Source organism: Gopherus evgoodei, chromosome 18 (assembly GCF_007399415.2).
Source record: "Gopherus evgoodei ecotype Sinaloan lineage chromosome 18, rGopEvg1_v1.p, whole genome shotgun sequence".
NCBI classification, from domain to species: domain Eukaryota; kingdom Metazoa; phylum Chordata; order Testudines; family Testudinidae; genus Gopherus; species Gopherus evgoodei.
The window spans coordinates 19,237,640-19,259,652 of record NC_044339.1 but is presented as its reverse complement, the minus strand read 5'-3'; the positions used below and the strand labels follow the sequence as shown (position 1 = coordinate 19,259,652).

Genomic DNA, 22,013 nt, shown 5'->3' with positions numbered 1-22,013 from the left:
TTTCAGGTTTGTCACTGAACTAAAAATCAATTATCTGCACAGCTTTGGTTGTATCTGCAATGCAGTAATCCAGTCTGGTGCTGGACAGGGAGCAGATACGTTGTGGGAGAATTGTTTGGGGGCCATGGACACATTTTAAACTGACAATACTAGGAATCAGTTTGAGCTGGAAAACCCATCTTTTGGGGGGGGGGTTAAAAAATTGATATATTCCTATTTTCTTTTAATCTCATCAGAGCAAAGACTGCTCAGTAATCAGAAGAATAATGGGATTGCCTGGAGTAGTTAGTATATGAAAGTACAAAGAATCAACCCAAGCCATGAAAATTCAATTGAGGGACACGCTCTGATTTTTAACAGTGACAAACCTCTTCTCCTGATTCTAATGGAAAAAAGTTTCAGGCACAGATTAAGGACTGGTTCTGTTCCAGGCTAGAGCAGGTCTTGAAACTAAGACACTGACGCACATCCCTTTTGCATTATATCAGATTCCGTGCATGGGCCATGACCATGTTAGATTTGGATTTTACTTCAAATTATGATTTGTTGGTTCTCCAGAGAGGTTGTTGCTGCCTCTGAGATATGACTGTACAGTGGTCTGGGCTGAAGTGACTGATTCCTAGACAGTCAGATTGCCAGTGAATATGCTGACTCACATTTAGGTTGGTTTGTTGGCATAGTGAATGTATGAACATTCACTGCACACTGTTTCCTGGCCTAATTAGAGCCTAATATTAATCTTTCAGAAATCAATGGCAAAAACTTCTCATTGATTTACATGGAAGGATTCTGGTCCTTAGTCATTGACATGTTTAATGGGGGCTCACTGGTGTCTCTGGCTGTACAGAGCTAAAAATCTGGACAGATAAAGGTCTACAGGCTGAAACTGCTTATGCTGCAGTTAGTGATGGAGTTCTTTTAGGCTTGATTAAAGACTCACTAGGTAAAATTCTATGGGCCGTGTTATGCAGGAGTTCAGACTAGATGATCATAATGGTCCCTTCTGGCTTTAGAATCTGTGAATCAGAGAATAACATGCTGCCATCCCTGGGCTCCCTTCCAGCCGGCACTGGGCAATATGAATGTCAGATTTGCTGGAAAAAGATTAAATTAGTGCAGGATGCTGTTAGCAGCTCAGCTGTGGTCTTCAGCTGCTGTTGGCTCTGTGATGTTGAGTTTGTTAACAGCAGATACGCATCAGTGATCATCTCTGTAACCTTGGAGCACCACTGAATGAGGCAGCATGCTAGGCTGTGGATGAAATCGGTGAGGAGCAATGGGCTGGCACTGCCAGAAGAGCTGTAATGTCTGCTCTGAGAGGTGGTGGCTGTTGGGGAGATTCACTATGATAACTGCTGTCATGAAGCAGATGACTTGATGCTTGCTTTGATGCAGAATAGGGCTTCCTTAAAAATGGGTGATATAGATAAGTAGGACCAAATTTAGCCCTGAAATAAGTTGGTACAACTATATTCAAGTCAGGTGAATTACACTTGCCTGTATCAGGGATGAAGTTGGCCTTTAGTAGTTGAAGTGCAGTGATCTGAACTGAAAGTGACTGCAGGTGTTTAGCTTCTTAGAATATCAGGTAAGTAGCAAGTAAACCTAATTTGGGAGCATAAAGGCTGTTGAAAGCTGGAGAAGTGGGTTGTGAAGGAAGGACACTGCAAATGCTGAATTCTGAATCTTTCCTTCTCTGGCTGCAGTAGGTCAAGGCCAAGCACAGACCTCTTTTGCATTATATTGCTTTCTGCCCTCTTTTCTGTTTCCCTGTCCCTCTGAACAGTTATAAGCCTTTTTTAAAGCCGCAGCAGGGAACTAATTCTAAGGAGGTATCTTGGACTGGAGACAGCTTTTAAGTGTTGGGTTTAAGGAATTGCTCTTAACCTATAACTGTCAGTAATTATCTTGGTGATAATATCTATGTAATGGTAATAAAGTAGCAAACAAACCCTCTTATTTTCAATCACAGAGTCTGTCTCTCTCTGACTGTGTTTGAGAGAGCACTTTGAAATGATAGGTGCCTTGTCTGCTCCTACTTCAAAGGCTGGCAGTTCTCCAGTCACAAATGTCTGCTTCGGGTCTCTAATGCATGTTTTTGACATTGTAAATCAAGGAACTAAAACAACATAATTTTCCATTGGGAGCATCTGTCTACTGGTGAACAGAAGTTGCCTTGTACGCAGGATGAAGGTAGAGGTTAAGCTAACCATGTATTACTATTGCCTTTTTTGGTGAAAACAATGATTCTGTGTATTTGTTTCAGTTTGTTCTTGGTTTGGTTTATGCACTTTTTAGTGAATGCGATGCTGGTGAAATGTGCTGACTTGGCAGCCCCATAGACCAAAGGTCTCTGTTTGTCCACAGCAGACACGGTGCAGGCAGCTGCAGTCTGATTCCCCATTCTGTCTGCGGACGTACATCAGCCCTGAAGTGGACTGACCATTCCTAGAGAAGAGAGGGGTGCATTATCCAGGCCCAGTCAATCCTTAGCTTCTGGATTAAGACTCCCAACAAGATTTGTGTGGATAGGGGTTTTTTGGAGTGGACCCCTGTCTGCTAGGAGCTGAGCAGAGGCCCACCAAGATAACTTCATAGTTTGGTTAGCTAATTTACAGAGTTGTACAGACCCAGCTCTGAGAGCTGTCTTGGAAAGAGACATCACCTTGTCTGAGGGTGGAAATCAGAGCCCTCAGAGGTGGCCAACTACTGGATTGGGGCAAATGGTGTTTCACAATTCCAGGGTTGATGACAGCTTGTATGTTCCAGTGCTGGGATTTAGTTTCTGCCAAAAAAACCATGGGGCTGCTCCCATGTAACTGGGAGCAGGATTTACCTGTTGAATTTAAAAAATAAGTGATATAAAAGGAACTTTAAAAATCCTTTCATCAGGCTGTCTCTGCTGTTCTCTTCCCTCTGACCTTCCTGCTAGAAGTTTCCATTGCAGCAGCAATACATCCCATTAGAATGGCGATCTAATGCCAAAGTCTCTTGTGCCATATAGCTGAAGTCACTGGAGTGCTCGGTTATGGCATCCATGTGAATGTTATGCAGCCTCCATTTCACTTACTGGAGCTGCTCCAGTTGGACTGTGCTCCAACAACACTGGGTTCAGGAAACATATTAACAGGCTCAGGATCTGACACATAGAAGGCTGGTCTGAACTTGGCTCTAACTTATCTGAGTTAATGGACGTGATTAGGAAAATACAGCATCTGCTCTTCCTCTCCCTAGTGCAGTTTAGTGCTTCTGTGTAGTTTCACCTGCTTAATGAGGAGCAGCTGTCTGGAGGGCTCAGCTGAGAATAATTCAGTAAACATTAGTTGTAATTTTCGATAGCCCCTAATATCCCTGTGAATGTTTTTGTGGCACTGCAGATACTGGTAAAGTCATATCATTTGGAGCCTAAACCCATAGCAGGCCTGCTAAAATGGATGAATTTTGTGTAGGTCAGAGTCCACTGGCAAATCAATATACTCTTACAATAAAATAACACAGTACGCAATCAGTTGTTGAGGGTTTAAACCTTCTGTTCTCCTCTTGGGGTGTCTGGATATGGATTGTCCAAGGGTCAGTTGGGTTTGAGAGGGGTTTTTGTTTTTGGATATTGCTTATAAGTGATAGTGGTTGTTTTTATAAAATTTGTATGTGGGCCCAGATTATTGGGATTGCCACATTTTATAAAAATAAATAATACTTTATGCTGGAAAATCTACTGTAGGGAACAGTCCTTCATTGTCCATGGCATTAGTGGTGGTGGACTAGATTATCTAATAGGTCTTGTCCAACTACCGATTCTGTGGTCCTGCTGGTGTATTAATATGTGGGACCTCAAGACATGGTGGTTGCTGATTTAGAGTGTGAAGAATTGTTTTGTATTGGCTAAACAAAACATCCAAGGGGTTGTGTTGCTAGCTGCTTCTGGAAATGTAATATTTTTGGTACTATTTGTGTCTGTTTTAACAACAAAGAGTTTAGTTTGACAGAGCCTTCAGCAATCACACGCTGATGCATGTATGCAGTGTACTCAAGGGTCTGTAAATGGATCTTTCATCAGCAGGACACTACAGTATTTTTCTAAGCTAGAGTTCCATTAGCTCTGGCTGTTCTGAATAACTCTGGGCCAGAAACTCTGAAAGAGAAAACAAAAGCTGAGATAAATAATCTCCTTTAACAATTCTTTCCGCACCTCCTTATTCCACCGTCCACTTTCTTTATACTTTGTGACATCCATAGAGGCACCGGCAGCTGGGACTGTGCAAAATATTTGCATCACATTTTAAATCTACTTGAACTAAGCCTTGGGTTCAAGATTCAGTAAATGTGTTAATCTTGGGCCTGACTCATAAAGTTAGTTAGAGATGGGCTGAGGCTATTCACTCACAGCTCAACTAGACATTTAGAAATCTGTTGAAGGCAGAATGGAACCCAGGGTCTGTGCAGCGTCTCCTGCATTATTAGGTTTTATTGATTGTAAAGGAGGGCAAGAAAACAGACAGATTGACGCTGAGTTGCTGCACTAGCTGCTGGCTTTGCGTTGCCATTGGAATGATGCTTTTCATAGCCGCTGTTTCTTGACTGAGATTAACGGTTTGCTACTGAGCTGGTAATTTTATCCTGTCTTGGGGAATGTTGATTGTTTTGGGTCCCATTAACTGTCTTGCCATTTCTTTCTGTGCAGCGTCTCTGGATGCTCTGTTAGGTAGCAAGAATAGCTCTCCAGCCTACCAGGGATAGCTCAGTGGTTTGAGCACTGGCCTGTTAAACCCTGGGTTGTGAGTTCCCTCCTTGAGGGGGCCACTTAGGTAAAATCAGTACTTGGTCCTGCTGGGAAGGCAGGGGAATGGACTCAAGGTCCTTTCCAGTTCTATGAGATAGGTATATCTCCATATAAAAAATACCATGAAGGAAGTTGGGCCAGTGCTCAGTGAAACAAAAAGATCAGAGAATCATTCAAATTCAGGATGCAACAACACCTAAGTTATTGAGTCACCCCAGCAGGAGTGGAGAGTGGTTCCCAGAGCTGTGTTTCCTCCAGTCTAGTTTTCAGTGTCTGGATCAGTTGGAATATTTAGTGCTTCGTTTGTTGTAGGATGTTCTATTGGATCCTATTTTGCATATGGTAGGACTTTTCCATATCTTCAAATCCTCTCCCGTAGTTCTTAGTTCCATTGCTTCCAGAGGTAGCCTGTTATAATATCTTAGAGAGTTTTAGGCTTGAGCACTGCTTCCTCCACTCCCCTTTGACCTAAGTAGGAGCTGCACATAATGTCTAAGGCAGAATACAGTCTATCAAGTTTTTCCTACTCTCCTTCGATTTTCCTTGGAGCAGCTTACCTTCCGTGTATGAGTCTATGCAGCCTAAAAGAAAAAAACACTGTCTGTTGTCGTACAATCCAGCAATGTCTCCATGAATCTGCATGGGGGGAAAAAATCATTTTCTGTCACCACAATGCATAGAAATGTTTGCGTTCCCCACTCATTGGTGGGTAATATTATTCATTTCTACACTGAATGCTTTTGGGTTTTGTTACATACCACATCCCTAGCATTAACTTTGCACATTGTAATGCACGTTAGATTACATTAAAAGCAATATTTGTTTTGAACACAAGGCATTCGATGGTGGGACCAAGAGAACCACATAGATTTCAGTCTGATTGTTAGATATCTTTAGTGCTTGAAAGATTGTAAATTCCATTCTTAGCTGTATGTGGACCTAGGTTACTTCTGTCACAATTTGCTAACAGCTTATACAAAAATGGGTAACTGCTTTTATTTTTGTCAGTTGTGATGTCACATACTCATTGGCAATGAAGTGTAGTTGAAGATTTCCTTCATGGGAATTAATTTGGATAGTCCACTATTTATTTAGTTTCTTTGTAGAGTCATGTAGACAAAGTCAAACAAGCAGGATTAGTTAGGATAAATATTTTCAGTGGATGCATACAACACTTTCAACTATGCCAAATATTTGTTGTTGCTGTTTGTCCATTGTGCTTTGGGCGAGCAGTTTCATGTTCTGCCGAAGTAGGATTTTTTTAAAAAGCTTCAAAAGTTTTATTTCTGTTTTGATTTTCAGATACACAGAGCACTAAATTTCCGGGGGAAAAAAGTGTCACATTTATTTGTTTTAACTCAACTTCTGTTCGCCAGACTGACATTCCACCCTGTAAATCATGAGCAGAAGTCATTAAAAGATCTTCAGTTTCTGCCTTAGTACAATGACTGTGGTAACAGAGCCCCATTCCTGCTCAGGGCCATGGGCATTACCAAAAATAAGCATAATGATCCTACTGGGCCCTGAGAAGTATTGCACCTTCAGCCACTGCAAGGGCTGTGGTGTGGCTTAGTGGTTAGAGCAGAGGACTGGGACTCAGCAGATGTGGGTTCTATTACTGACTCTGCTACTAGCTTGCTGGGTGACCTCAGGCAATTTACGTCTCTCTTTGTGTCTCAGTTTTCCCACCTGTGAAATGGGGATGATGTTACTGACCTCCTTTGTGAAGGGCTTTGAGATCTACGAGTTAGGTATCATTGTTATTTACCCTGTGCAACAGATTTGTGATGGCAGTTGGTGGGTGTTTTTTCAGGATTTGGTTGGGTGGGATATTGGGGTGGCTGTTTGGGAGCTGGGAAGGGTTTTAACAGATGGTGTTGTGCGGACGGCACATTAGATCAGGCACTTGTCACTGGGGACTTATCTTTCAGAGTTGAGGGGTCATGGTGGTCCAGAATGGGAGGGAGTTCAATACAGATGCTGAGGAGGAAGCCTGATGGGGATCATGAATGGTGCTCACCCTTCAGGGGGCCAGAGAGAATGTGAGCTACATTTGGCCTTATAGTTCGTTATTGAGAAACATCCTGTGCCCGAAAATGTCACAGATCCGACTCACTGAGGATTAAATGTTCCATTCATCCCCAGAACATGTGACTCAGGAATTAGATCTGTGAGGATTGCATGGACTCTTTCTGCCTTTGAGTTGCCCTTCCAGAACACACCCCTGTGTTTGGATTTGAGATCGATGTCTTCAAGTCACCAGGGCCTGATGAAATGCATCCGAGAAAACTCAAGGAGCTGACTGAGGAGATATCTGAGCCATTAGCTATTATCTTTGAAAAGTCATGGAAGACAGGAGAGATTCCAGAAGACTGTCACTATATTTACCCTTTTTCCAATCTATGAAAAGGGTTATTTCCCAGGGAATTACACACCAGTCGGCTTAACTTCTGGAAGGGGCGAGGAGTGGCAGGAGCCCCGAGAAGATCTTGATGCATTTATAAATGGCATTATATAACTGTATTGATTGCGATAGCCAGGGACTAGACTTGATGAGCCAGGAGGTGCCTTCCAGTCCTATGTGCAGTGATGTAGGGTTGAGTGTTAGTCATGGTTGCTAAGGGGGAGCAAGAGAATTGAGAAGACTGGACACTTCTCCACAGCTCTGTGTGTTTAATTCACAACTGCGTTAGGAGCGTCTGTGCATGGAATATCTTGACGTTTCCCAGTAGGATGTTAGCATGATTTTTTTTTTTTAATTCTTTCATCATAAGCAAAATAGTTTTTGAGCTTTCACCAGCCCCTTGGTGTGACTCGTTCACCGGTGCTAGAGTGAAATACCTGTGGTTTTTATAAATTGACTTTCCTTTGACAAACAGCGGTTTAAATTAGGGGGGAAGCGGTCACAAAAACTGCAAAAGAATTAATGAAATACACAACTCGGAAAAGAAGAGATGTGCTAGGCTTGTTCTGGAGCCCACTCCTCCTGGGCGCTCTCCTCCCTGGTTAAAATGGATTGAAAAACATTATGTTAAGAGCTATGATTGTTAGAATATGTGGAAAATATGTAAAGTATTTGAAAATTAAAGTATTTTTATTTAGGTTTTACTGTCAGAATTAAATCTTCTGTGCACTCCACTTTCATACTAAATCCTCCTCTTCCAGGGGTTAATGGTGGTTGTGTTTTGTGTTTTAGAACAGCATATTACACAGACTACAGGCAGGTGTACAGCATGGAATACCAGACTGTGTACAAGTGCTGCCCAGGATGGTCCCAGCTTGGAGGGGATGCTGGCTGTCTTTACTGTAAGTACCGCTGCACACCAGTGAGGTTTTCTTCTCATTCCAATTGTTTTGCATGCTTATTTTGTGGTCTGTACACTGGACCAGATGCTATAAACCCCTGTCTTAGAAGAATACTTTTTTTTAATGGGCGGGAAAGTTTCTCTCTGGACTGCTGTGAAGTAATGTGAGCCACTTTCTGTTTTGTATAGAACTTCCTCATTCTAACACACACAGGTGTTCAGGGTTACATTATTCACTTACCCAGTTGCCAAAAGCTACTAACATTTTAAAACATATCACAATCTGGCGATTTAAACTGTCCCACTGCAGAAAGCTGTAATCTGAGTGGAGTTATCATTAAGCATAACATTAATTGCTGGTTATGTAAGTGAATATGCCAGTGATAGTTAGCTAATTAGCCCACAGATTCCTCTTGCTCAGCATTCTCTGGAGCTGCTTCTCACCCCTTCATCATAGGAGGCGGCAGCCTTGGAAATGAAGTTTTTGAATAAATGAAGCCCCTGAACTGTTCATATAAAAGAATGTGCTTCACAGCTGTGTTTCAGGAGCACTGTGAGATTTGGCTGGAAATTGATGGACACTCAACTGGGTGTGCTTCCTGTTTTGTTTGCCCCTCCCTGCTCTTAATAAATGAGAGTGAGAGAGAAAGAGAGGTTAATTCATGAATTTACATATAAGGGGAAGTGTCTCTCGGACTATCTTGAAAAGGATCAAATGTGTCAAATGATTTTTGGTTATATTTTAGGGTTTTTCATGCTTGGAATTCAGCTGGCTGAACTTGGGGCTCTCCCTGCCCCTTTCTTTTCGGCTGATCTCCCCTTATAAAGGACATTGGGACTTCTTAAACTGCTGGTGTTTAGTACTGTCAGGACCTTGACAGAAGATGTTAGTGTCACATTCCTAGAACAGGAAGTTAACTGTCCAGTATGAATAAGCTGGTACTGTGATATCTCTAGTGGTTTAGAGTGAGGGACTTGGAGTCAGGACTGCTGGGTTCTCATCCCAGCTCTTCCTCTGCTATGCTTTGAGACTTTTGGCAAATTACTCTTTGCCTCAGTTTAACCATATGTAAAAGGGGTATAAAAGTTCCTACTTCACAAGTGTATTGCAAGGCTCCTTTAATGGTTTTTAAAATGTATTGAAATCTCTAGATGGATCATGCTATGGAGGTGAAAAATATTATTAGTATTTGCTGTGCTTTTATTATAGAACATGGTTGATTAAAATGGTACATTTGGATAGCTTGAAAAAAGGAAAATATTCTCTTGGATCTCACACCGATCTAGCCAAGCACATGCATAGAAATAAAAGTCACTAGTGAGGGAGTATCATGTATATTCTTCATGATCATATTATTAATTTCATGCTCAGTAACTGAATAAAATCATCAGCTACTTTTTTAATTAGCATTGGGAGATGCATTTCCTACCAACGTCATTAAATGTTAGCTTTCATTAGAGGTGACAGGCTGGTGAACTAACAAAGGGTGTGCATGTTTGGCTGTCTTGGCATCAAAAGAATGAAAGCCAACAGTTTTCATATCCGTTTTTTAAATGATTTTGATTGTAATTGACCTGGGGTGTTGGAAAATGTCTCCTACAGCTGCTCCTCTCTGGTTCTCCAGAAGGGCTTGCAGACCCCTTTTCTTGCACTTTGCTTCTTGAAATGAGGATGAAAGAGTAAGATGTGTCTAGCAAGCCAATTTTTATTTTTCTGATTTAAAGGGTGATAATATAGGAGACTAAGTCCATTGTATCAAAGGAAACTCTGTGGGTACTTAACCCAGTGGCAGCAGGCAGATAATACTCTCAGCTGAACTCAGAAAAGTCACTACTGTCATGAATTTCCTATAGAGGAAGTGAATAATTCTATCCAGGAAGGGAGCAGGAGCAAGAGGAAAGGAAAGAGAGCTGCCTAGAGAAACCTCTTAACTTGTCATCCCAACTATACATACTGAAAGTCAAAGGTGTAGGGATAATCTCTAACTGCACTGAACTGTTTGTAGAAGAATTGATTCAGGGGATAATAAGCAGAGGGCGTGGATGATGCTGGACTCTCATAAAGAATGAAGTATGTCTGGGTCTTCTGAGAACAAAGGCATTGGGCTATTTAAATATTCATCATGTGCCTGTTGCTGACATGATAGGAGAACAAATGCCATTTACTTTCTTATTGATAAGTCAATAAACCCTGTTGTACCCTTTAAGTTTTGTTTGGGTATTTTTGCTTATGATTCCCGGGAGGAACAAAGCTGGAAGTTTTTGCTTTGTGCCTGCAATGTAGGCTGAAAAGCAGACTTCAAAGTCAATGATTTTCTCTTGCTTCTGTTCACTAGCCTTGAGATTTCAGAGTGGGAGGGGTGGGGGGCAAAGGTGATTCAGGTAACCAGTTAAATTAATATTTTGGTGGGAAGGAGGGTAAATGTGAAAAAATAGAGCACATTGCTACCACAAGCCTCCTATCTTACCATCCTGTTGTCTTGGTTAACTCTGCAGTTTCACTCCTTGTGAATTCTGCAAGATTTGCTATGGAAACTACCTCAGGTAACACTGAAGGCTCAGGGCCTGGTCCTCAGCTGGTGTCAATTGGTGTAGTTCTGTTGAAGTAATGGAGCTATGCCAAATTATTCTGGTTGGGTGTCTGTCCTCAGAGATGTAATAGATATTGTTCCTGCTCCATGCAGACACGTGGGTAAGACCATCAGTGGTAAAAATATAATTGGAACTGTTGGAGACTGTAAGGCAGAATCAAGCCAACAGGAACGTCCTTTTCTGTCTTCTGATTTGAGTTAACATTTCTTCACCGCAGTATACTCCTTCTTCCCGGCATTTGAATGCTCCTTTACAAATCTCTTCCCGTTCTTCTGCTCTTCTTGCTTTTCTGAGGCTAACCCCTCCGTCTGTTTAAAAGCAGAAGCGCATAATGCTCTGTTAGGGTAACTTTGCACTCCCCGTGTTCTTATAGCCATGCCTGTAGTTCCTCTCTTTCATAGTTGTGAGGTAGTATCTGATGTACGATAGGGTCTGCTAAATAATATTATGGGAGACCAAGGCTCTGGTACCTGCCTGGTTATTAACCCAACCCTGAAGAGTATGCTTCCCTCTCCCCTCCCCCCGGGCTGTATTACCTGCCTGGCAGGAGAGTGCCGATACCATACTCTACCTCTTCCTTGTTTAGAGGCTTACAGCTGGCTTGAAACACTGAGGGCTTATTCCAGCTTCCAGAATGTTCTTGTCCAAATATTTAGAGGTGTGAGAATGGCCTATGCACTACCATCAGGCTGGGACCTGCTTAACGACCCACAGAGTCCTGCATCTCTGCTGGGAATGAATAATTAGAAAATGGATGGAAAGTTTCATAGAAACACCCTGTAAAATGTCACTTAAGGAAGAGGTCTAAAGAATTAATGCTCTGCAGAGATTTGAAAATTTCTTGAGGAATATTTGATTTCCCTGCTATTCCCCTCCCCCTGTGCCATTTGCAATTGTCTGCTGGGCTTATAACATTCCCAGGAGTTGTCAGATCTCACCTTATAAATGTGTAGTGCTCAGTTCCCTTGTGGATTACCTGCTTTTTCTCCTCCCGTCTGCTCACTGTGGAAAGCCAGTGATGATTCAAATTTAAAAAATCTGATTTCTTTATTGGATTATTTTACTTTAATCCATTTTTCTTCTTTAAAATAAATCTACTTAAAATTAAAATTGAAATTATAAGGCCTAAACTACTTATAATTAAACTACATTTAAATAAAATAAAAAGTAAATAAATAAAAATTAAGGTGTATATGTTTGCTGCAGAAGTTTTTTAGAAGTCAAACCTCTGAACTGGTGGAAGTCACTGGCTAAGCACCTGGAACCAGAGAGTGTTGAATTCCTTTTACCAGCTTTTTATGCCACTAGCCTTCTTTCTTTTCAGTTTATTCTGCTAGTTCAGTTGAATGACTAGTTCAATCAAAGTTAAGAAACCATCAAGAGCTGAAAGGCAAGCTTGTTTGCCTCTTCCAATCTATGAGTAAAAACTAGTGAGAGAGAATGAGATCTACTAGTTCTAAAGTCTTGAAGGACATGATCACCAAAAACAATCAGCTCAATTTACTAATTATAGATAACTTTCTTTGTTTAATAAATCAGTTTTAAATGCAGAATGACTTATAATTAACTTACTTTTTTTCTTGTCTAGCACATTTTTTAAAAAAGTTTTTTATTTAACTAATATACCAGTTTTACAATGTTGTTTTTATACATTTTTAATTGAATGCCAATTTCTACCCAAGTAGAGCTTGATACAAATCAAAAGTAAAAATGATCACATAAGTGCATTATTCACTATTTTCTAATGTAATGAAATATGTAAACAATCTGAATAAATGTGTGTTAAGCTATGTAATTGTTTAAATATGTATAGCTATATTGTGTTCTAATGGTTAGGAAAAAGTACCAAACTTTGTGTAAAGGGCTATGTTTATTTGTAAATGAACATATTTTAAATAGTTTCTAACCAATGGGACTCAATCTTTCTTTAGGAAAATAATTAACTAAAAAGTAAAATTGCAAAACAAGATGAAAATTGATTATTTAAATCGAGGTTTCCTGCTTGATGATTTAAATCATGATTAAAATGTGATTTAAATCACTTTGACTTAAGTCAAACCATGCTGCTTCACTGCAGCTCTGTTACCATGTCATTTCTTATTGCATTTTCACCCACCTTTGTCCTAGGCCATTCATCCGCACAGCCCAGTTTAGAGAGGGAAAAGGTCAGAAGTCATGACAGCCTTTTTCACTCATGGTCTGGTATCAGATTCCTTTCCTTAATGATAACTGATAAGATTGACTTTTGAGCTAAAACTATTAGTTTCAGATGACATCGGAGATGTCACATAAATTCCACATGGGTTGAATAGTGTAGTTAAGGTCCTTGCTGTGTGATACAAGGCCTATGTGTCTGGGTAGCCTCACGATGTCTACTGTTAGCTCCAGGATGCTGAAAAGTTGGGTCCCGTCAAGTCTTTACAATTGATAGCTCTTAAACTGAATGGAATGATTGGAGTTCAGTAATAGACACTGTGTCTGGGCACCCCTGCTAACTCCTTCCATTTCAGAGAATGAAACTGTAGGATGGAGAGGAATTGAGGATGGCGAAAAGGAGGGAAAATGAAGAGGAACAGGAAGAAAGATTTAGTGGGAGATTCAGTACTTTTTGATGGGTACAAGCCAGTCTCAGTGCCAACATTTCTTGTGCTGTTAATGACTCTTGCTTGTCTTCCAGGTTCTGAGGCGCAGGCTTGATTGTGGCTAAAGAGGGAGAATAAAATGTTAAGTCTGGCGTGGGGGGTGGTTATCAGAGACTGAGGACGGTTGAAGGAGCACTTTGAGCATCCCCAAGGGGTGCATAGAAGGCAGCCAAATTCTAATCGCTTTATTAAGAGGGGAGCTTTTATTAGTCACAAATGGCCTATTAAAGACTCCAAAGTGAGTTACCCTGCACTGAACTACATATCTCACTGCCAGCTCTGTTTAGCTTTAGCATATCATCTAGTGAGCAGTTAAACAGCACTCAGCAGGGCCTACTTTGGCAGCCACGCTCATCTGTTGGTTTTTATTCTGTAAATATATCAGAACTCTGCTTGGTGCATAACCATGGGCAGCACAACTCTCCGAAAAAATCTTGTACCAGGTCTTCATGAGGGAAGGCTTGGTTATTTTATGAGGTGTGTTGGTTTGGTCCACAGCAAATATATTCATATAACAACTTAATTTCCTTGATAGGTTGACTTTCATGTGTACATTGCCCCTTGGCTCCTGGAAGCTTATTGTTTTGTCAGTTCAGAGGGCTAAATTGTATTTCTGTTCATAGAATCATAGAAGATTAGGATTGGAAGGGACCTCAGGAGGTCATCTAGTCCAACCCCCTGTTCAAAGCAGGGCCAACCCCAACTAAATCATCCCAGCCAGGGCTTTGTCAAACCTGACCTTAAAAACCTCTAAGGATGACGATTCCACCACTTCCCTAGGTAACCCATTCCAGTGCTTCACTACCCTCCTAGTGAAATAGTTTTTCATAATATCCAACCTAGACCTTCCCCCACTGTAACTTGAGACCATTGCTCCTTGTTCTGTTGTCTGCCACCACTGAGAACAACCTATCTCCATCCTCTTTGGAACTCCCTTCAGATAGTTGAAGGCTGCTTTCAAATCCCCCCTCGCTAGTCTCTTCTGTAGACTAAACAAACCCAGTTCCCTCAGCCTTTCCTCATAAGATGTGTGTCCCAGCCCCATAATCACTTTTGTTGCCCTCCACTGGACTCTCTCCAATTTGTCTTCATCCTTTCTGTAGTGGGGGACCCAAAACTGGATGCAATACTCCAGATGTGGCCTCACCAGTGCCAAATAGAGGGGAATAATCACTTCCCTTAATCTGCTGGCAATACTCCTATGAATGCAGACTAATATACCGTCAGCCTTCTTGGCAACAAGGGCACATTATTGACTTGTATCCAGCTTCTCGTTCATTGTAATCCCTAGGTCCTTTTCTGCAGAACTGCTGCTTAGCCAGTCAGTCCCAAGCCTGTAGCAATGCATGGGATTCTTCCGTCCTAAGTGCAGTACTCTGCACTTGTACTTGTTGAACCTTATCAGATTTCTTTTAGCTCAATCCTCCAATTTGTCTAGGTCACTCTGGACCCTATCCCTACCCTCCAGCATATCTACCTCTCCCACCAGCTTAGTGTCATCTGCGAACTTGCTGAGGGTGCAGTTCATCCCATCATCCAGATCATTAATGAAGAAGTTGAACAAAACCGGCCCCAGGACTGACTCCTGGGGCACTCTGCTTGATACCAGCTGCCAGCTAGAATTCGAGTCGTTGATCACTACCGGTTGAGCCTGATGATCTAGCCAGCTTTCTGTCCCTCTTATAGTGCATTCAACCAATCCATACTTCTTTAATTTGCTGGCAAGAATACTGTAGGGTGAGCCTTTTGCCTAGGATATTCTGTCCTGGATGATCTCTTCCATATTTAACGCATATGAACATGTATGTTGTGGTACAGTGTATGGAAAATGCTTTTTTCAGTTAACTTTATTCTATTGTATTTGACTTCCCAGGAAACCTATTCCATTATGTTCCTGTAAGCCCCTACCCTTTGTCTTTTGAAACAGTAATAGGCTTGGCAGGGCTCCATTTTAATGAGTAGTTGTCTGTAAACTTTGATGTCACCTGACGCACACAAAAATCAACAACAATAAAATCCATTGATAGTAGCTGGCGAGTGCAGCCTTTGCTACACCTTGCACCTGCAGGGATTTGTTATTTCAGCCCTGCAGCTGCCCAGGGAGCTCTCTGCAGCCCTGCACCTTTACTTACCAGCTGGAATTGTGAGGGCTATCTCTGGACAGGAGCTTCTCAGCAGTGGGGTGGCCTCTCCCAGGGCCTGTGGCTCGTCGTCCTTCTTGCAGTGCTTTCTTTCCAGCTTCTGCCCTCCTGAAGTAGGAAGTGCTGGACTGGCTCTTGTGAGATAGGGAAGGGTTAAGTATTCACTTAGGCTTTAAAGTTCATGCCTAAATATAAATAATATGGCCAAGGAATGAGCCAGAGAATAGTGATTTCCCCCTCCCCTCCCACCCCTGATAAAAGCAAGTATTTCTATATGGTAGCTATTGTCCATTTCGTAGTGTAATACAATATGAAACATATATACCATCTTTTATGAAAGATTCTATTTAACCTTTGTAGTCTGTACACAACAATCATTTCATCCATTAAATAGCAGCCGTGCCTGGGATGAAATGTAGGAATTGTTTAACAGTAAAAAGCTGCACTGTGTAACTGTGGAATACCATATGATGCATCGTCTGTCTGAGGATCTCTTTACAAGCGTTAGTGAATTAAGACTTTCAGGTCGTTTTTGGAATAGGATATTATTATTATTTCAACTTGACAGTTGGGGAAAAGGAGGAACAGAAAGGTGAAGGTACTTGTCCAAGCATCAGAGGAAGTCTGGGGCCTGGTCAGGAGTAGAACACACATCTGATTTCTAGTCTCAGTTCCCCAAGTATTTCCAGTATCCCCTAGAACCCCTAGAGGTGGGCCTTGTTTGTACTGACTTGTAGGGAAGAGCATCACTTACTGCACTGTCCGTACCAGTCCATGCAGCATCTAGAGGTTCCTTGTGGATGCACAGCCAAACACTGAGCCAGCCTGACTCTATCTAGCTTATGAGATCTCACAGGATCAGAGAATGAAACCCGAAGAGCCTTAACGTTCCACCAGGCCTGAAGGTTATTTCCTGCCTGCAGAGAGAATTCCACTGAATAATATTGACGTCCTCTAAAAAAAGATGCTCTCTTCCTATAGGACTAGAGTACCAATGATATTTTAAGGTTGTGGGACTTTACTAAAGATGCAGCATGGAATATATCTGTGATAGGAAGTCCCAAGGAAAATATCTATAGATACATGGTCAGTTTGTCTTTATACTTGAAGGTGGGGGTGGGTGGGGGGGAAGACTTGTGCATTTGTAAGGAATATATATAAACTGACATTTGTAAGGGGAGCCACCAGAACTTGATTTTTGAGTGGGTTTCTGAGCTTCTCCACAGATAAAATGTATGGGTTTGCAATGATACCCAAGGCTACATAGTCATAAAAAGTGACTTAAACATTATTAGCTAGGAAGATTGATGGATCTCTGAGGCAGCATTTCATCACAGTCTCATTAGTCTGGGTATAGGGGTATTTTAACTTCAATGCTACCTTTTGTATTATTAAGCAGTCTTTTGGGAGAAAATAAAAAGTGGTCAAATATTTAAACTCTAAAACAAGAACTAGCACCCAGGCTAAGTGTTTCAGCTATAATGTCTCTAAGGTCTAAGGTGGGGGTTCAGACATGGGTCAGAAAGGGATTTAAATCAAGGTAAAAATACAGCTCAGCTTTGCCAGCCATGATCTACTCAGCTCCATGACAAGGGAATGTTTGCTTCTCAGAGTTAACTGCCTGAGCCCTTTGAACCTGAAGCAGGTACAGAGGTGGGATAAATTGTGACATTTATAGTGCTGTGAAGGGTAACTAAATAATGACACTGTGTCTTTAAGAAAAATTGGAATTCTGCTGGGCTCAGTTGACCAAGTGATGGTCATTTTAAAGAGGGTCTACAGAGACACCAAGATATAGCTGAGTTAGCGCGTTTGAAAGAAAGGGGAACTGTAGTTGTTATTACTGATTCCTGTAACATAGAGTTAGCACATCTTCAAGAAACCCAACCAGCATAACAAAACTAAATTATTCCTCTCCAGGTACTCCTGATCTTCTTTGCTGGGTTGGTTGGGATTGAATTACCTGGGTGGTCATCTCTCCCTCTCCCTCTCCCACAGATTCAGCCTTTAGTCATTGTGATGGAGAGGTCAGTCTGTCCTGATCTTTGTTGTGAGATTTTTATGCTTTCACTTATTTTGAGATTGCACCAAGCTCAATTTAAGGATGGACCCAGGTGTGTGTCTTTCCTGTGTGACAAGAATGGGTGATACTTCTACAGCAATCTAATAATCTACTCTCAGGATTTTTTTCTTGAAGTTCAGCATATATTGCCATTCATTCACGTATATAATAACCCTTTGAGTAGAGAACTGAACCCATAGGGAACTAGTAGAAGAAGAGAAAAATGCAAGCAGTTAACATAGATGAAGAGAGTGTGTGTGTGTGTGTGTGTGTGTGTGTGTGTGTGTGTGTGTGTGTGGTGAAACAGGAGGAATTTACACTGAGGAGGAAAAGCATGGTAAAGGACAATGTCAGGACCTAGCATACAGTGGGAATTTAGGAAGCCAATTGTATTTCGGTAGGAAAATCGGAGTCAATATTTAATGCATGTAGCTATCAGTAGTGAAAAGAGAATAGCAGGAAATTTAGTAATGGGGAAATTACTTCTCCATTTTATAGTGGATCATAATTGATTGCAGTCTGATTAAAACACTATGATAAGAGAATTATAATCAAACGTGACAAAGAATGTAATTTAAAGGATTGGCCGCTAAGATGTGTCCCTAATATAGCCTCACTAAGCCATTACGCAGAACTGGAATAATTTCCTCCAGTTTATGGTTGATACCTCTTTCCATATCAATGGAAATTATCTGCTCAGAGCTCCCTTCCCTGTGCCTGTCTGCTAAGGGCTCATCCATAGGTCCTTTGATTTTATACTTGTATTTTCATCTTAATTTCCAAGCAACCCTGACATTTCCCAGCTGTATCCGTTACACTAGGGGGCAGGGATTGCTCAGTGGTTTGAGCATTGGCCTGCTAAACCCAGGGTTGTGAGTTCAATCCTTGAGGGGCCATTTAGGGATCTGGGGCAAAAATTGGTCCTGCTAGTGAAGGCAGGGGGCTGGACTCAATGACCTTTCAAGGTCCCTTCCAGTTCTAGGCGATTGGTATATCTCCTATTATTATTATTATTATTATTATTATTATACTGCCACTACTCCAAAAAGCCCATCAATCGACTCCCATCCTTGATACTGCAAAATGCTTATATGGCTAAACCTGTCCAATGTGGTCTTGGGGAGTGTATCCTAACATCTCCAAGAGTAATACTGAGCTAAGGGGGCATTGCTGAGTCTGGGCAACCGGATCTACCGCAGTCAGGGATTACAGAATAGTTATGGCACCTCTGACTGTGCTGTTAAATATAAATCTCTTGTATGCTTGCCTGGGGTAACGTTGCTGTGACATGATAGCTGGTTTCTTGTGAGAGGCCCTCGCATCTCTTATTGATTATATACCGATAGTCAGTAGCACTGCAATTATACAAAGTAGGTATAGTTCCAGTGGGAACACAATATATTGACCAGAATATCGAGGGATAATGAGGAACAGTGTAGGGAATTAAGTGAGAATTACAGTATCGAATGGTTAGAGAAAGTGGGCCTTGGAGTCAGGACTTCTGAGGTCTTGCCCCCAACTTTGCCACTGACTCACCTTGTGCAAGTCATGTAATCTCTTTGCCCCTTTGTTTGCTCATCTGTAACCTTGAGGAGGATGATAATATATACTTCACTGCAGCACTCTGAGACTTAGTTGATTAGTTTTTGAAAAGTGCCTGGAGATCCTCCAATAAAAGGTTCCTAGAGATGCAAAGTGACTGAATAGAAACATAGTTGGGAAATAGGGATTGTGGCTTACCACATAGTTGTCATTGTCTCTTAAAGCTTTGCTGCCCTGAGACTGCCAAGGACTGTGTGGTATTCATTGTGACATGGTGAATGCGGGGAGGGCAAGCATGGCATATTTTTTATAACTCCCAATAAGAGATAGTGATCTCGCGCATACATCGAAGTGTCGGTGTAATGTATTTCTTCTCTCTCCACTGCTTTATTTTTACTAACTGACTGGTGCTACAAACCCCATAAACTCCTTTTCTAGTTTCTCTTTGGAAACAACCATAACACAGAAACTAAAGTGCGGTAGTTCTGTGCATAACAGGATGCCAGTTCTCACTCTCCCGCTGATCTGGAGCTAGGATAAGATTTACACTGGGTGGCCAATAATTCACTACTTTCTCCTGTTTCTGCCTATTAACATTCCAGCCCCGAGCATTACAAGAACCCAACAGCACTATTCCAGCCCTGGAGGCAGTGAGTGACAATGCAGCTTATTATAGTTGTAGTGGATGGGCTGGAATGATGCCCATGGGGTACGTATCCCCTCCTCCACGATACAAATACAGCCTGCTTTCCAATATGGAAAATAGAGGGATGTTTTATGGAGGGCAGAACTTCAGGAGATTTGCCATGTCTAAGACAGCAGGGAACAAGTCTCCTCTGCGTGGTGATGATGCATTTTAGATGCATGCTGCCTTTTTAGTCAGAAGTGTTATAAGCAGATAAAATGTGCGGGGAGTCTGTCAAGTTGCCAAGCTCTACTTTTGAGGTGGTTGCATAGCAGTGGTGGTGCAGCTATATAATTTGTGTAATGTTTTAGGATCCTTTGGGAAAATATGGAGAAGATGATGTTCGTGCAGTATCATCGTTGTGCTTGGTATTGTAATTTGGGTAGAGGAAGTCGTGGTGCCTCCTCCTGGGTCTTACAGTTTCAGGACTAAATTATACAAGATAAGCTGGTGCCTAGGCCCAGCTTTTTAAAGGTATTTAGGCTTCGCTCTGCTCAGAGTTCATGGATTCATAGCTTGTAAAGGCAGAAGGGGTTGTGATCATGTGGCCTGACCAATGCATAATACAGTCCAGGGATCTTCCTGAATTAATTCCTGTTTGAGCTAGAGCATATCTTTTAGAAAAACGTCTCAACTTGACAAGCAGCGAATCTTATGCTCCTAAGCGCCTAAGGCACTTTTGAAAATGAGACTTAATCAATGAAGTCACTTAGGCCTTGCAAAGCTGAACAGCGCAAAGCCTAAATACTCTCAGAAATTGGGGCCTTAGGTCAGATTTTTAAAGGTATTGAGGCACCTGGTGGGATTTTCAGAAGTGCCTAGGCACCAAACACCTGTTGAAATCAAGGCATTTTAGACACCTATGTGCTTCTGAAAACCTCACTAAACACCTAAATACCTTTAAAAATCTGGCCCTTAGTGTCTTAAGTTACAGTTTACTTTAGTGAGAGTGAAATATATGCTCAGAATCCAGCCCTTACTTATACAGAAAATACAGACAAATCCATCTATTTTAGGGTTTATTCAGACACTTAATACACTAGTTGACCAGCAAAGAGTCAGTCCTAGACTGGTTTCAAAGTAGCAGCTGTGTTAGTCTGTATCCGCAAAAAGAACAGAAGTACTTGTGGCACCTTAGAGACTAACAAATTTATTTCAGCATGAGCTTTCGTGAGCTACAGCTCACAATTCGGATGCATAGAATGGAAAACACAGACAGGAGATATTTATACATACAGAGAACATGAAAAGGTGGAAGTACGCATACCAACAAGAAGAGTCTAATCAATTGAGATGAGCTATCATCAGCAGGAGAAAAAAAAAAAACTTTTGAAGTGATGACCCATAGAAGGTGTGAGGAGAACATAACATAGGAAAATAGATTCAATTAGTGTAATGACCCAACCATTCCCAGTCTCTGTTCAAGCCTGAGTTAATTGTATCTAATTTGCATATTAATTCTAGTTCAGCATTCTCTCTTTGGAGTCTGTTTCTGAATTTTTTTTTGTTGCAAAATTGCCACCTTCAAGTCTGTCACTGAGTGGTTAGAGAGGTTGAAGTGTTCTCCCACTGGTTTTTGAATGTTATGATTCCTGATGTCAGATTTGTGTCCATTTATTCTTTTGCGTAGAGACTGTCCAGTTTGGCCAATGTACATGGCAGAGGGGCATTGCTGGCACATGATGGCATATATCACTTTGGTAGATATGCAGGTGAACAATCCCTTGATGGCGTGGCTGATGGTATTAGGTCCTATGATGGTGTCACTTGAATAGATATGTGGACAGAGCTGGCATCGGGCTTTGTTGCAAGGATAGATTCCTGGGTTAGTGTTTATGTTGTATGGTGTGTGGTTGCTGGTGAGTATTTGCTTCAGGTTGGGAGGCTGTCTAGTTACCATCTTGCCAACAAATTAAAAGGCTCTGTTAACTGCTCCTTGGAGCCAGGTGATTCTACAGCGTTCCATTGCACATCCCCGTCTCGTGATTGGATCTGCTTTGCCAGGAGAGATGTGCCTTTTGTGTTGCTCCAGGTAACATAATTACATTTCTTTCCTGCATCAGGCCCTGTCACAGTCTAGATTTATATCTCGCCAGTCCAACTTCAAAAAGCAGCATATTTCAGCAAATCTGAAGTGAGCTGACAATGAGCTCTGTGCAGTTTAAGAAACTTTTCAATGTTCTGAATTTTTTATTTTGTGTGTGTATGGGGGAGTGATGGTACAAGTTAATGAGACAAAGGCCACATTGTGTTAGATTTACTGT

At 41.5% G+C, this 22,013-nt stretch overlaps 1 protein-coding gene across 7 annotated transcripts in view; it reads left to right on the top strand.

Moving 5' to 3' along the window:
- MEGF6 (multiple EGF like domains 6) overlaps positions 1-22,013 on the top strand; it is a 236,829-nt gene that overhangs the window by 21,240 nt on the left and 193,576 nt on the right. For all 7 annotated transcript variants that reach the window (XM_030537922.1, XM_030537925.1, XM_030537923.1 and 4 more), the window contains one exon: positions 7,977-8,086. In XM_030537922.1, coding sequence (XP_030393782.1) covers positions 7,977-8,086 — 110 coding nt within the window. The remainder of the gene's footprint in view (positions 1-7,976; positions 8,087-22,013) is intronic.